This window comes from Xiphophorus hellerii, chromosome 24 (assembly GCF_003331165.1).
Source record: "Xiphophorus hellerii strain 12219 chromosome 24, Xiphophorus_hellerii-4.1, whole genome shotgun sequence".
Taxonomy (NCBI): domain Eukaryota; kingdom Metazoa; phylum Chordata; class Actinopteri; order Cyprinodontiformes; family Poeciliidae; genus Xiphophorus; species Xiphophorus hellerii.
Window position 1 is genome coordinate 3,475,210 of NC_045695.1, and position 15,315 is coordinate 3,490,524.

General features: G+C 40.8%; 2 protein-coding genes and 1 non-coding gene across 3 annotated transcripts in view; 2 read left to right on the top strand and 1 right to left on the bottom strand.

The window, feature by feature from the left end:
• LOC116716263 (cilia- and flagella-associated protein 47-like) overlaps positions 1-1,807 on the top strand; it is a 32,089-nt gene extending 30,282 nt beyond the window's left edge. Inside the window, 2 exon segments of the mRNA XM_032557188.1 lie at positions 79-326; positions 1,251-1,807. Of these exon segments, the coding sequence (XP_032413079.1) occupies positions 79-326; positions 1,251-1,676 (674 nt within the window). The 3' untranslated portion in view covers positions 1,677-1,807.
• An 885-nt stretch (positions 1,808-2,692) lies between these two features.
• LOC116715481 (cilia- and flagella-associated protein 47-like) overlaps positions 2,693-15,315 on the top strand; it is a 37,456-nt gene continuing 24,833 nt past the window's right edge. The window contains exons 1-31 of the mRNA XM_032555890.1: positions 2,693-2,939; positions 3,916-4,073; positions 4,171-4,286; positions 4,399-4,543; positions 4,763-4,844; positions 5,049-5,189; positions 5,298-5,467; positions 5,808-5,902; positions 6,221-6,450; positions 6,540-6,732; positions 6,798-6,999; positions 7,197-7,340; positions 7,476-7,653; positions 7,738-7,834; positions 7,928-8,144; positions 8,958-9,205; positions 9,300-9,430; positions 9,659-9,781; positions 9,959-10,090; positions 10,175-10,252; positions 10,426-10,573; positions 10,725-10,804; positions 11,222-11,408; positions 11,617-11,693; positions 11,857-12,046; positions 12,271-12,493; positions 13,006-13,123; positions 13,295-13,395; positions 13,514-13,614; positions 13,761-13,883; positions 15,031-15,256. Coding sequence (XP_032411781.1) covers positions 2,796-2,939; positions 3,916-4,073; positions 4,171-4,286; positions 4,399-4,543; positions 4,763-4,844; positions 5,049-5,189; positions 5,298-5,467; positions 5,808-5,902; positions 6,221-6,450; positions 6,540-6,732; positions 6,798-6,999; positions 7,197-7,340; positions 7,476-7,653; positions 7,738-7,834; positions 7,928-8,144; positions 8,958-9,205; positions 9,300-9,430; positions 9,659-9,781; positions 9,959-10,090; positions 10,175-10,252; positions 10,426-10,573; positions 10,725-10,804; positions 11,222-11,408; positions 11,617-11,693; positions 11,857-12,046; positions 12,271-12,493; positions 13,006-13,123; positions 13,295-13,395; positions 13,514-13,614; positions 13,761-13,883; positions 15,031-15,256 — 4,598 coding nt within the window. The 5' untranslated portion in view covers positions 2,693-2,795. The remainder of the gene's footprint in view (positions 2,940-3,915; positions 4,074-4,170; positions 4,287-4,398; positions 4,544-4,762; positions 4,845-5,048; positions 5,190-5,297; positions 5,468-5,807; positions 5,903-6,220; positions 6,451-6,539; positions 6,733-6,797; positions 7,000-7,196; positions 7,341-7,475; positions 7,654-7,737; positions 7,835-7,927; positions 8,145-8,957; positions 9,206-9,299; positions 9,431-9,658; positions 9,782-9,958; positions 10,091-10,174; positions 10,253-10,425; positions 10,574-10,724; positions 10,805-11,221; positions 11,409-11,616; positions 11,694-11,856; positions 12,047-12,270; positions 12,494-13,005; positions 13,124-13,294; positions 13,396-13,513; positions 13,615-13,760; positions 13,884-15,030; positions 15,257-15,315) is intronic.
• trnad-guc (transfer RNA aspartic acid (anticodon GUC)) lies at positions 5,675-5,746 on the bottom strand. The gene has a single exon. It is a non-coding gene; the product is annotated as a tRNA-Asp (tRNA).

The following is a 15,315-nucleotide window of genomic DNA, read 5'->3' on the forward strand; positions in this document are numbered from 1 at the left end:
ATAGGTTTCTTCCAGACAAACACTAGATGGTATCTTCCTGTAGTTTCTCTGTGTTTAACCAGATCTTTGCTTTCGTAGATGTCCCCATTCTGAGAGCCAAAGAAGTTGTCAGAGAAAACGAGACCCTCCTAAACAAAATGACACCAACTTCCGAGGACAGTCGGTGCTCTAAACATGTGGAAAGGCCCGGCGCGACTCGGGCAGTTCCTCAACCAACCTCTGGCCCCATCATGTGGAATGAGAGAAGAGGAGGAGGGAGGAGAGGAGGAAGGGGACAAAGACGCAGAGACATGCCTCAATCACGCCGCGCGACTTTACTGGAAATGGTATTTTCATATGAGATAAAACTAGCATAAATTTAAGAGATGCACCAACAAATCTTCTGTTTGGTTGAAATTAGGCTTCACTTTGAATATCATTATTAGTGATTGGCTGGTTGGAAACGCAACTTTTTTTTTGATTCGGGAAAAGATCTGTAAGCACATTGGTTCAGCAAATGGTCTTCCCTTCCTCCTGTCGGTGAAATAATTTACCCTTCCCGCCACCTCATTGTTGGTCTTTTCACTTCCTTAGACGGCTCACCTGTTGCATGGTCTATTCATCCATTTATCCATTCTTCCCAGTTTCTATTGCTTTTGTTGTTTCCTTATTTAAAGTTGGAGCCCTGTTTAAATCGTTGCTATAAATTCCAAGGCTAAAAAAAGTCAAAGAAAGGCTCTAAAAAAAACATCTAGGAACATGGATATGTTTTGTTGAATTGACGAAGACTTGCATTGACTCGAACCAAATTCACTGAATAAAAGGAAGGCTAAACATGTTAAGGCAGAATTGGTCGACTTACCATAACATAACTTATGCTAATGGCACTGAAAGGGCCAATGACTAGTATATGATGCTAAAAACTTTTTAACATCTTATATTAGCCAGTAGCCCTTATTAAAAGGGCTAATCGCTATATGCCCTTGTAGGGCTATTGCCCCTGTAGTAAGGGACATTAGCCCTTACTAAGGGTAAGGGCAAGTAAAATAGAGTAATTTTTAGTAAAAACACTTGTAGTTGTAGTTATTGGAGAGAAATTGGAATTAGCTGAAATTGGCATTAGGAGGTCATAGCTTTACAAAGTTGTAAATCTGAACAGAAATGATGGTACGTCTCAAATAAATGTCATTTTCAGTTTAATTCACTGCATTGTCCATCCATCCAAATATTCATTATCACTTGTTACTGTTTTTTCCCTCCCCTCTGTGTAGTTACTGGCCCCAGACATTCGCCACGAGAGGAATGTTCTGCTGCAGTGTGTACGATATGTCGTCCGCAACCACTTTTTCGGGCTGGAAAACGGATCTCAGGACCGAGAGGAGATGAATCAGGAAAACATGACAGTTACTGCAGCCAGTGAGCTTGAAGAAAGGCCTGTGTCCCGATCAGACTCCAGTGTTCACCATGAGAGACATTTTGAAACTATAATTGTCCCGGACAGCAAAGATATTGAAGTTTTAGGCAGTGAATCTGCTGAAAGAACTGAAGAAAGTTCTAGAGAGTCTGTCCAAAGTATTGAAGAAAAGACTGCCACGGCCCACAGCGGTCAAGATCCCACCAGCACAAATAATATCACATCTAAATCTAATGTCTATGATGATGAAATATGGGAAATGGATGGCTGTTCTTTGAAATAATTTTTGTAAGACATTAGGTTGAAGTGTATAATTATTTTTCTTGTAAAGAGAATCATTTTGTTGCTTTTTGTTGTAGGTGGACCTATTAATTTTGTTGTAGAATAAATACGTTTACTTACAAAATTGTTAAACTGTGAATTTTCATAAGGTATACAGGGTATACAAAGTCTATTATGATTCTCCAGGGAAACAACTTTATAGAACAAACTCTCCAGTGGTTTCACATTCATGGTAGGTTTAAAGTTTAATGATTGGGTGTTAGGTTGTTACTGAACACCCTAAACGATTACCTTTCAACCTGGGTTGACAGTTTTGGACATTTTTCTTACAAACGTACTTTTCAAACTGAATAACTTTCACCAAACTTCCATTACTTAAGCTAATTACATAGAATCTGCAGTAATCTGAAATGAACCCAAAATACTTTACCAACTAATCTGAATCTAAAATTATCTTTTAATAAGAAAAAACAAATCCTCACAGCATAATGATGCAAACATTTTTTTTTTTTGCATTGTTGGCCTGCTGTGGTTGACATTTTGATATAAAAAAAACAACAAAAAAAACATCAAAGGTTATAAATTCATCTGTATTTAATGTGCATGAATGGCTTTGACCCTGTGTGTTACGGAGAAAACTAAATTTCTTTTGAGAAATTTACGACTGAGAAAAAATATAATCTTTAGTAATATGACAAAAATGACTATAATGATTGGGAGCTGAAGTACTAAATTAAGGTAACTCGTTAGAGTACCGATTCCACAGGCTTCCTTGAAAGACGTAACTAGTGTTTGATGAAATACTTCGGAATACAATGTGGCAATATTTGGTTTATAATCCCTTTATGCTTGATATTATGTGGTTGGTAAGTAAAACTCGACTCAACAAGTTAAGAGGCCATTGGGAGTAGTGCAGTGACAGAGGCTGCTCCGCCCTCCTGTGCTGTCCAAGGGGGAAAAAACAAGCATACGCAGTATCCTAGAAACCACCTGAGCTCTCACTATTCATGTCTGGGTAGCAACGGTGAAGTTGACTAACGGCGCGCGGGTCAACAAACTGAATTAAGTACGCCATTGTTCCGCGGCTGTAAAAGTGACTTTAGCTGCGGAGACATTCATTATGGCTGGAAAGGGTATTCGAGTGGAACCCCCGTTCCTAGAATTCAAGGATATGAAAGTTGGGGAAGTTTACAAGAAGGCAGTCTCGATAACAAATATTGGGAAAGTATCCAGGAAGATATTTGTTGAAAAGCCAGCGCTGAAGGTAACGTATTTACATGTTTTTGGGAATGAAATGTAGTCGTGAATTTATTAATGTTGAGCATTTACCAAATGTTCATATTGTTACTAGTTAACCAGCCAATTACAGCAAAATGGCGGAGTTCGCTAGCTTACATCGAATAGAAATTTCTCGAAGTATTTGCCGCTTCAGACGTTTCTTTGTAACAAATTGTAATTATAGTTATTGGCTTGATGTATCAAACATAAGTTAAGTAAATGCAAAAAGTAGTTTTAAAGTATGCATTTTAAAAAGTTGCCCAACCCAACGCCATGTGAAAAAGTCCCTTTATTAAAGTTTGAATTTTAATTCAATGCGATTAATCGCATTTTTCTTTCAAAGCTGAGTTCAATTTCATGAGCTACAAACCGGCCAACTACGCTACTACGGATGTAGACCTACATTTATTTTTTGTTGACTGGGTTATATTTATATTTTTTGCACATTTATGTAATTTGGTGTTAAAATAAATAATAAAAAATATGAATAGTTTTCCTTTGGGACATTATTTAAAAAACATTTTTTATTATTATTATTTTTTTACTAAAACAAACGAGAAACAGAAACAGTCCAGTTCAATCTTCGTTTCGCTACCACTGAGCAATGACAGCTTTCAAAAAGTACTTTTATTAATTACTACATTGTAGCATGGCATAACTAAAATGTAGTTTTAGTTATGGCATGCTTTGTATGCCAGACAATGCTGTGTATGGCATTGTATACAATGTGTATTGTATACAATATACATTGTGTGCCATATTATAGTAAATGGCACACTGTATATAGCAGTGTGCCATATACAATGTCACAATGTATACCTTGTATATATGGCATTGTATACAATGCTATATACAGTGTTTAGGTCTGTGGTTGTAAAGGCAACTATTTGAAAATGTTCCAGTGGTGTGGCGCCACTGCACCTAATGATATCTTTGTCCTTTTGACTTCTCTTTCCCTGAAGATCTTTAAATTAATCAGATTGGGTCAAGCTTGGTTTTTGCCACCGGGCTTTTGTATTAGAGGCACGCTGGAGTTCACTCCAGTTACTGAGGAGAAGGTCAAAGACTCCATTCAGATAATTATAGACGATGAGGAGCTCCTTGAAGTTCCGGTAACAGGGTACGAAGTTCTCTAAGTCTGATATATCAAAAGCTGTTTTCAGCCACACTTGTCAATTGTGCCTGTGGTGCTTCTAATGCTGCGTCTCTGGCTGCAGACTTCCCAGGTTTCCCTCTTTCACCATGGACTCATTGCTAGACTTTGGATGCCTTGTCGCGGACAGTCAAGTGGTCAAAAAACGTCATCTAATTATCAACAACGGATCAGCACCTGGTAAGTCATGTGTTTGTTATTTGACAGGTGATATCATATGACACTATGATAGTCATCCAGGCTGTATGCCTTTGTGTGTGTGTGTGTGTGTGTGTGTGTGTTACTGCTGAAGGTCGATTCGAAGTGAAGCATAAGAGGAGTGAATCGTTCTCCCTCCATATCCACCCGTCACACGGAATCGTAGAAGGTGGTTCCACCATGTGGCTGATAGTAGAACTGCATGCAGACAGACCTGGGCGTATTGCTGAAGAAGCTCTGTATGTTTTTAAAACCACTAACCGTCATTACTATGAAGATCTAGCTTGCATTACAGGAATCAGAAACTATTTAGAAGGTCGTTTATGTAAAAAAAAAAATTAAGTGATGTAGTTCTATAATTAACTACCTATTAGACATTTTTGTCTGTTGAACAGGTATTTGGGTCTCTACTCAAACTGGATAATGACATCTGTGATCTTGGCATATTTCTTCCTGAGGGTGAAGCTCCAGGATTCCCCAGCTGTTCTTAGTATCAAGGCTGAAGTGGTGGAGCAGCATCTTGAGGTTTCTGACATGCAGGTACGTTGATCCAAATTCACACACAGATAGGATGATGTTGTCACATGCAAAATACTAAATGCTAGATGTGGTGTGGTGATTTTTACATCAAAAAAAAATTTATGAAAAAATTTTTGTAGTTTAAATTCTTTTCTAACACACTGTACATCTTAAAATTATTATTATTATTTACATTTCTGTTTTAATTGCTTGAACATGTTGTAGGGCTCCCCCCTTTCCTGTTTGTGGTTTGGACCTGTCTACTTTGGGGCCTCCAGCGAGCAGAAAGTGGTACTAAGAAATAACTGTCCCATTTCTTGTGACTGGGTCTGCCTGCTGCTGGATAAAGCTGTTGGTATTGAGGCTGTGAGTTTGAAAACAACATCTTTAGTTTGCAAGGGGGGTAAAGGAGTGCAGAAGGAACCCCCCCCAAAAAAATCATTGTCTTATTCAGTGTTCCTACTGTGTTTGCAGGGAACAGAACTTCAGAAGAGCACAGGCACCGCCCTGCTGGAGAGGATGAAGAACTGCAGCTCAGCCAGACATTTTGCTTTCCAGGTCTTGGAGTGTGTGCCTGCACATGGTCGACTGGATCCATATCACACAACCACAGTGGTAGTACGATTCAGTCCCAAATCCAGGAGGTATATTTGTCCTAAAACACTGCAAAAACTTGTTGGAAATTCATGTAAAGGAAATATTTTGTGTTGACTCATATAGTATTAGTTTTAGTTTATAGTACTAGTAGATTGATAATATTAATTCAAGGCAATGCATGTATGTCGATCAGTATTGACCTACCTTAAAAACATCAAAGGTGTAAGAAAGAATAATAAAGAAAAAAAGTGTTACTCCCCGTCGGGGAATCGAACCCCGGTCTCCCGCGTGACAGGCGGGGATACTCACCACTATACTAACGAGGAGCTTGTAGCAGCAAGTAATACATGTCTGTATTTCATGGTTCCCCTGTGCTCTGCTTGACAGGAGGTGGCGTAGTACTTTACCTAGGCGACAGGACTACTCTCTGTTTCTCGTGTTTGATATTGTGAGCTGCAAACATGGCTTCACTCAACCTACAGGTAATCTCACAGATACACGGTGCTGAAATTGTTATCTGATTGAGGACTGGACTAAAAAGGGCTACTATGCTGCATGAATCTAATGCCAAGTTACAATGTGAATGGCTCTCACTAGCATGTTGAGGCCATCAAGTTGTGTCAAATCTGTGAGAGGTATCAATATACTGTCTTAACGTCTGAACAGAGCACGGATTCCTCTATAGACTGAATGTTAAATTGTATTCCTAGTATATTCTAATAAATATAGAGGATCTAAGCAGACCTTCACAGAACAAATGGGGACTGATTGCCTTAATGAAGCTTATTGTTTTAATTTAGTTGACAGCAGCGTGGAGGTGGCAGTAACCGGTTCCGGAATCCCCGTGGCTCTGGTGCCGTCTCCCTCTGACACGTTTGATTTCTCCCACTGTGCAATGGGCCAACATTCAGATCTTCTGTGCGTGCTCCAGAACCTCTGCCCTCAACTTCCAATCAGATTCCGCTTTCGCAAGTTGGCACACTTTACTGCCCATCCACCAACGGGAACCATTGCCCCTGGGCAGTGCCAGGTGAGACTGTCGGCAGCGCTAGGTGGTGCTGTATAAACCCCCACAGTTTAACAGAGGAGCTTTCCCCCCCCCCCCCCCATATTCTCCAGGATGTAGTTTTGACTTTTAATGCACGGCAGCAGGGAACCTTCCAGGTGCGTCAGAAGGTAGACGTCCTAGGTTGGGTTGCGTCTCAGAAAAATGGCTGCTCCAATGAAGTTGGCTGCTTCCACACAATATTGTTACACCTATCTGCAATATGTGACAGTGTGAGGATACCCCCACAACCAAAACTACACTCTGGTGAGTATTGCGCACTAATGACGATTGTGTTGCAGAAACAGAAACTATCTCTTGTTTTGCTGCAGCTCTAAAGTGTCCCACCGGGTTACGGCCTTGCGTCCAGTTGAGAGATCTGGATCACTGCAGCAAGTTGGGCCGTATTGCCACCGCAAAGCTACACAAGCATCGCAGGGACATGAGCCCAATCACAGATATAAACGAGTTCCTGGCTTTCCCCAATGATCGGGCCGCGAGCATCAGACCAGCATCACCACACACACAATATAGGTAGACATTAATGAGCCACACTTCTGGAAGCTACATCAAACCTTTCATAAACTGTGATTTCTGGAACTTTGAGTTTGGAAAGATAGTACCATTTTAACAAGAACTCTTATAGCAAGGGAGAAAAGTACATTTTAGATGTCTTAGTGTGTGTCTTACCGAAGTTTACCGATGTTTCTTTTTATTTTGACATTGTTTAGGACCATTTTTACCGGAGTGCGACGCTACCGCTATGTGGACCGCACCTATGCTTTCACTAAGGATGAGGACGAGCTGAGACGGCGCAACCAGCAGACTTACATTAACTTTATCAAGCAAAGATGGCATGAGAAGACCGTGGAAAGGTTTGCTTTGCAAACTCTATATTTTACATTTTAGTTTTCCTTAGAGGAAAACATATAATCTTTAAATATGTAGAGAACCTTTCGTTTCCACTGTAGAGCCACACAATTCAACTTGATTTTGTGATTTGTTTTTAGGCAGCCACAGACTGGGAATGACGGCGTTCTTGAGATTGATACACATAATGGACTTGTTCCTCCTGTGTTCAACATCAGAGACCTGGACAGCACCAAGAACTCAGACAGGGACCCTAGTTGCAGTTCAAAACACTCGAGTGAAATTACAAACAGTGGGGACAGTCAGGTTAGATCAAAAGTGAGTCAATAACATTTAGTTCAGTTGCATCATTTTTTTTGTGTGTGTGTGTTTTGTTTACATTTTCTCATGAATTCTTCGCAGATTTTTGAAGCAGTGAATACAGTTCCATCTACCAGACAGCAGGTGGCAGACTGTAGGAGGACTCTGGCTCCTCTGGAGCTCTACCAAGTCGACATAAGTAGGACTTTATTTTTGCAAACCATCAACAGAGCAAAAACACAAAAGAAATGTGTCTAAACGATATTAATAAAATCTTCCTCTTTTCTAACAGCTCCCTCGTCTGTGAACTTTGGCACAGTGGCTGCGCAGTCAGTGTGCTCTACTAATGTGCATCTCGTCAATCGCCTGCCGGTGCACGTCTGGGTTGAGCTGGAGGTGGACTGCGTTGAGCTGCAGGGCTCCTCAATGCTGTCCCAAGTCTTGCCTCCTTTCTTCCACAGCATCTTGCCCCTGACGTTTCAGGGCACGCTGCATGGCCGCTTCAGAAGGCTAGTTCTTTTTCTTTTCAGACAATGAATTGAAAAGAAAGAAGAAGAAGAAAAAAAAGCTTCTACGATTCTCATGGTCTAACGTTACCGGCTCACTGCGTGTGATTCTTTCTTCCAAATAGACTCAATCGTTTTAAAGTCCTGCTACTGATAATGATTTGATTCTGTTGTGTTCGAATTTTAAGTGTTAGCTTGTCTGTAAAATTGATACCAAAATAATAACGTCACAAGAGGCTCAACATTCCTCGTTTCATTATTTATTTTTCATATTGGAGTTCTCATAAAATTATTCCTTCATTCTCTTATTCTTATGACTTAATTCTAATATTAATGCTTTATTTTGACTGTACTGTCATATGACTTTAGTCTCATATTACCGATTAGTCTCATATTACTACGACTGTATTCTTGTGAAACTCTTAGTTTTATTCTCGGAATTAAAAATGTTAAGATCTCTGCCTGGCCCAGATGTTCCATCGTAACGTTGACCTAAATTCAAAGTCCAAATAAACAGAAGCTGAAACACTCGCTCGTCAAACAAGATGGCCGCCTGGGGCGTGCCGACATCACCACGAACCGTGGAAACCCAAGGAGTGCGTTGGTGGGATGGACAAATTAAATCTTCAAAAACTAAAATTTGATCAATAAAATAGATTTAAAATCACCCGGCCTTACTTTGGATTGGTCTTTCACATGAAATCTCAGTAAAATCCCTTGAGGTGTGTAGTTGGAGAAATTCCAAAAACCTGGATGGGGTTGAGGTGTGTGAGAGTACTTCTGCAAATCATAGTGGGTGTATTTTCATTTCTCCAGGTCCTTGAGCTACACTGTCAACCAGCAGCACCCTGGTCAGATCCTAGTCCAAGCTGAGGTGGTCCCCTTGGCTCTGGAGCTGTCCAGCAACCTGGTGGTGCTCACCCCCAACCCAGTGTTGCTCGCAGGATCAGAGTACAGAGGCATAGTGACCCTTCGAAATCTGTCCAACTGTGTAGCAGAATTCTCCTGGAGGCCAGTTATCCCAGAGAGCGGCCTGCTGTTATACTCTATTCGACCATCTACAGGTGCAGCCCACTTTTTTTTCCTTTGGGGGGGAGAGAGGAGAGGGTTCGTGATATGTGAGTGTTGTTTCATACGGTCTACTCTCCGTTTGTCCAGGCGTGGTGGAGCCACACATGGAAATAGACTGCGAGATAAATTGGCATCCCGGTTTTAATTCCCCTACTGAGGGAGACTTTGACCTTTTTGTCCAAGAGGGAACCCCCCAGCGCCTGCACTGTGTTGCCAAGGTTTGTCTCGCTAACATAAATTACTTTTTTCTTTTTTTTTTCGTGGGCTCCAATTTGAGTTACAACATTGAAGAAACCTCAAACACAACAAGGTGCTTAAGCGTAACGCAGGGTGTTAAACTCCTTTTCATTTTGGGCAACATATCAACGCAATAAATGTGGAGCCGGTTGTGCCAGAATGTGTTAAGACTTATTAGCAAACTGTTAAAATGTCAATCTTCCTCTCAGGTTGGATCCACTACTGTCGAGCTGGCAGAAAAGAGAATCCTTTTCACCTCGGTACCTCTCAACACAACTTCCGTCAGATCCACTGTCCTGCACAACTCTGGACAGTACCACGCCTATTTTGAGGTGTCCAATCCTGCACTATGTGCAGAACTTTTGAGCCAGTCATAATCTATATTTATGCTAGAAGACGTGTGCTCTATCCGTTGACCTGCATGCAACTCGGCTCCGACCCTGTGACGTCACTTTGCAATGGCTGCCGACTAACAGAAGATTCCATGTTCGTGTTCTTGTTTGAGGCAGGTTGTAGACATTTGCCCTCTGCCTGGCATGGTAGTGAGTCCATCTGTAGGTGTTGTACCAAGCAGAGGTCAGGCCATGATTCGCATTCAGTTCAACCCAGACTGTATCTTTAAATTTGATTCCAAGATTGAGGTGAGAGAAACAAATGGTGCTCTTTTTATGTCCATTTTGACCCTTTTTTAAAAACTTTTTGTTTTGCGTGTGTGTATTTTTCAGATAGCGATGAAGACCATGAAGTCCATCCAGCTAAGAGTTGGAGGATCAGTAGAGCCTCCGAATGTAACTTTCAGCAAGGTGAGTATGATGGAGTGAAATGTTTGGTGTGGCCTCAATTCAGAATTGAATTTCTGAAATAAGATCATTTTTTGTTGACCATCCAATTTACTGACCCGTAACCGTAAGATTGGCTTGCAGCACCAACTTTTGCTAAATAATGTGTGTTTTTTTTTTTTGTCTTTTTGTTTCAGTTTAATTTTCAGTTCTGTGGAGTCCACATTGGATCTCAACAGAGGATTCCTTTCTCCATAACAAACCACTCTGCGGCTCTTTCCCAAGTCACTTTTGATCTGTCAAAATACAAAGACTTCTCAATCAAAGGCCGCCAGCCCTCCACAAGTATGTATGCACTTTAAAGTATCTCAGTTGATAAATGCTACTATGCTAGTGATGTCGTACCCAATATATATTGTCATGGGAAGAGCTAAGCCAGTGTTTTTTTATTTTTGTTTTGTCTGGTTGCTTCTGTATCTTTTTTTTCGGTAAACAGAAAAGGAGCTGGGAATAACTGTGATGGAGGTTGGTAGTGGTCAGACAGAGGAGTGTTTCCTTGTCTTTTCTCCCACGCAGGTAAGATTTGCTTAACCACCTTTCTGAATGTTTGAGATTCACGAAGCATCAAAAAGATGTTGTAGGCTGATCTCAAGTGGCTACTTAGCATCTATGCTAACTATAAACCTGTGTTCAGGTTTGTATCTATGTAACTATTTTACATAGCCTGCATGCATGGCGTTTAAAGGTCTTTTTTAGCCAAATTATGACTTGATGATATGGAAAGGGATTGTTTGCTCTATTTTTCTCCACTTTGGAATAATTCTGCTCTACTTTCTGTTCGTCTATCACAAAAATGACAAAACGTGCAAGACACTATTATTTTAAGTAAATGTCTTGTGTGGGTCTCTGTTAAAATTCACCATGAAAAATAACTACTAACTACAACTACATAGGCAGTAGAAGGAGGGTAAAGACAATGTATGCTCTCTTTAGGTGACCGACTACAACTTCGTACTGCCAATAATGGTCAACGGAGTTAAATGGCCCACTTCGTTGCCCTCTTTTTTCACCTCTTCGTCTTCTACTACTCTACTGCTGACACCTGACAGCAGGAAGACTATGACGACGTCTACCACTTTATCCACAGACGAAGAACAGTCATTGTCAGTAGATGCCACAGGTGGGCTCACCGAAGTTGACGTTAGCCTGCGTTTTCCATTCCAAAACCCAGATTTAAAGTGTTCATTGTTGGAGCATCCAATTTCAACAAAGTTTTAGCAATCTTTCTGTTGTATTGTGATAGTTTATGACTTTGTTAATGACAGGAGTTTTAGAATTTAAAGTATATAAATATATATATAATCCTTTCTATTTCCCTTTCTCTTTAGCTCTGTTTGCCCCAGTGGAAATGTCCTCCACTCGCCTGCAGTTTGTTGTTGTGTCACATTCTCCTACATTCCCTCAGGTATTGGACCTTACCCATGCTCCCATTATTTTCCCTCTCCCCTTTTGCGTTTCAAAGCACCCTGTTTAACACGTGTCACCACCTCATGACAAATACAGCAACGCGTTCACGCCTCGGATAATTTACCGTCCTGCTCTCCTCCCCGCCCTCCTTGCCTCGGCAGATCGTCGAGCTGAAAGCTAAGGGTGAACAGAGCATCTGCTGGAAAGCTGTCGCAGGAGAAGGCGTCCGTTGGTGGTTTGACCTTGGCACCGCAGAAGAGCTGTGCGCGGTGGCTCCAGCGTTTGGCCTTCTCAGGCCTGGCCAGTCCGTGTGCTTGGCAGTCACCATCAACCCTGAGGCCACGAGAAACGGTGCAGTGTCATTAGCAGTCGCACCTCTAGAACGAGTGTTTCTCCATCGAAATTCATTTGAAGCTTTAAATAGCACCTCTGAACTGTTCTCACTCCCAGGTGGATGGATGATATGGCGCGCAGCTTCTGTTAGAAAGCAGAAAGCGAATTGTATTTAAAGCTGCAACATTCCGATCATTGATTTCTGTTCTAATTTTGTTTTTTTGTTGTTTTTTTACCCCCAGGAGAAAAAATAACCAAAGTGACCATTCCAATGTATTTGAGAGGGGAGCGAGAGGAAGGAAGACAAATAAATGAAGAACAGCATCCTTATAGAAAGCTGTCAGTCATCATTCTCCTCAGTTGTCCAAGTATCGTCTTCTCCCCCCGTCAGATCCTCTTCACCCCTGTTCCACTGTCAAAGAGCACAGAAACCATGCTATTCTTGCATACTGCTGGCTATCCATGGTTAGTTCACAGAGATACGCCTAAAGCTGCCATGTTTGTTTGTAAGCAGAGCAATAATGAAGATGGATTTTTATTGCATTTTCTAATTGGTGGCAATAACCCATCTGTGCTAAGCCTTCTATGCTAAATTATAACAGAGGAAACAAAGCCAGAGTCACTTATTCATCTCAGAGTATTTGCTTTATTGAAATCAATCAGGCCTGGATCCATCTACTGTCATGGTGGGTTTCCTTACGTCGGAAAGCAGCAGCCTAATCGACATGCTGATTTTGTTTATGGCGGAGGATTAAAAATAATAAACATATTGCAAATAAAAACCACAACATTTTACACCTAACACATGTGACTCTGCCACCGCTATATTTCAATGTCAGGAAACTGAATTATATTGAAGTTTGTGGTTGTAAATTGTCAGAATGTGAAAACGTTAAGGAGGAAGACTCCACATCCACATTTTTTTAGGATGCTCAGTCAAGTTTGGTGGTGAGTTGTCGGCTGTTTTCCATTTGTAGCGGAACAACCATATCAGCGGAATGCGAAAAGGTGGAAACGAAGGATGGAACTAAGATCCAGCCTATTTCTGTCAACTTTCCTCATGGAAACCGTATCTATACCCAGAACATCAGCGAGGTAAAAGTTGATGTGGCCTGCTAATCATAACGGCAGGCCACATCAAAACAAAAAAAAACAACACAATTTTGTTGTTATTTGCAGTTCAGTTTTGTTAGAAATTGCACTGAGATATAGATTTGGAAATTCTTCTACTAAATTTGTTTTAATCTGCTATCTTCCAACCTGCAGGGAACCAAAGTTATCTCTCTACTGTGTGAAGTGTCGTTCTGCTCCGCTGTCCCGGTGTCATTGTGCACAACCGTCACCTTCAGTGACCACATGAAAAACAAGTAACCTTGTTTGTCTATAGTTTAGTTTAGTTTTAAAAATCTTCAATCTCTCCCTTCAACATCTCTTCTGTTTTTTGGGGGGGTTTTTTTGCTTCTTTTTTTGCTTTCACTTCTTCAGATTCAAGATTAAGGTGTGTGCAGTTGCTGAGAACTGTCTGCTAACGGCCTGGCCCTACTTGGCGATACACCACAACCATCAACATGTAGTTCTGCAAGCAGGTACTGCACTGAGAGAGCTATATAAACAGAGGGGGGGGGGAAATGAGTTCATGTGCTGCCTAAGTTATCTGAAGGCGGGCTGAAATAAATTAAACTAGAATCTGTTCTGATATTTTTTTGCTTCTGATTTGAAAAATTTCATGAAGGAGCCACATCTGTGGAGGCTATTCTTCTGAACTATAACACACCAAGTCCCGCATCTGGCCCGATCACATCGTCATCCTCGTCGTCATCGTTTGACCACTACAGCTCAGCATACTGCACCTCAGGTCAGAAATGACTTCTGTGTGGGGGATACAGCTGCGGTAAAAAGTCAAAGTATTAAACATACAGGGAATCAAAATCACATTTCTCGCCATGCCCCAGTGAAACAACAAACTTGAAGAGATCACATCAAATAAGAATAAATTAGGATAAATAGTACTAAAAACTGTTTTCCTTGTTCCATAAAAAAAAACATAATAATATTTAAAAATCCCGTAAACCAGATACCATATACAATTTTACAAACACAAACTCTTGCATAGTTAACAATGTAGTTAAGAAATAAGTTCATACTCTTAATTTCTAAGACCACAATATGCAATTTGAAAAACTTACTGTCTTTGTATTTAAGAGCAGTGTCTTGATATAATGTCCATACCGCATTAACTTTCTCCTGTGTTAGAGACTTTAAAACTCTTGAGACTGAGGTGGAGGCTCGTCTTTTTGCAGGATTAATAACCTTAAATAGCAAGAGCTACCATGGAATAGGTTAATTTAAAGTTCATGTGTAAAACGTTGCCCAAAGTCCAGACATAAAGCCAATCAAAATTGTCTAACAGGACTATATTCACAGATGCTCTCCAGCTTATTTGATTCAAATTGAGAAAAAGGGCTGCAACTCTGCACTTTCTCACATCATTTGCACATGCAGAAACAGGTGTTACTAGTGAATGCAGAAAATGCAGTTTACAGAACTTTTCCGGTGTAATTTTGGCGCCCGCTTTAGCATGGCACCCGTATGCATTTTGTATAATGCATATCCCCTTTGAGCGCCTGTGCTAACAAACTGTTTCAACATAGTATTGACTCAGGGGAGCTAAATACAATGGCACAACACAATCTTTGAATTGTATATGTTTTTTTTTTGTGTGTTTTTTAAAAATAAGTCTAGCATCTTTGCTTCACTTCAGTGTGCTACTTAGTGTTGGTCCGTTCTGTTACATAGAGATCCAGGAGAAAGCAATGGAGTCTGTGGTTGTGAAATCAAAAACAGTTAAGGATATAGCTGTAACAATGGCTACTGGATGTAGGCGCACTGGGATTTGTCTCTGAGTGTGCCTGAGGTTTTACAATCCAGAATAAAACATTTCAAATCAAAGACCCTGAATGACCAGTTTCATTTCACACTAAAGTGTCATCTTCCCTTTTCAGATACCTTGTCAAATTGTCACAGTATGGATGAACAAACCAGCAAAGATGAGAATTCCTCTTCTAAAAGTGACACCCCAGCCAGTCTTTCTATCCCAAGGTTCCCTGTTGCCAGGTCAGAAGAAACAAAATTTTACCAGAAAGTATTACTGACTGTAGAGAAGTGGTTTAGCCTCTATGGATGGCCCAGTGGAACAAACCCCATATGTGTACCTCACAGTCTCAGAAGGTAATATTTGACACATAACCCCACAAAGCTGATTGTTTTGAAAGCCATCTGCTGTAGCA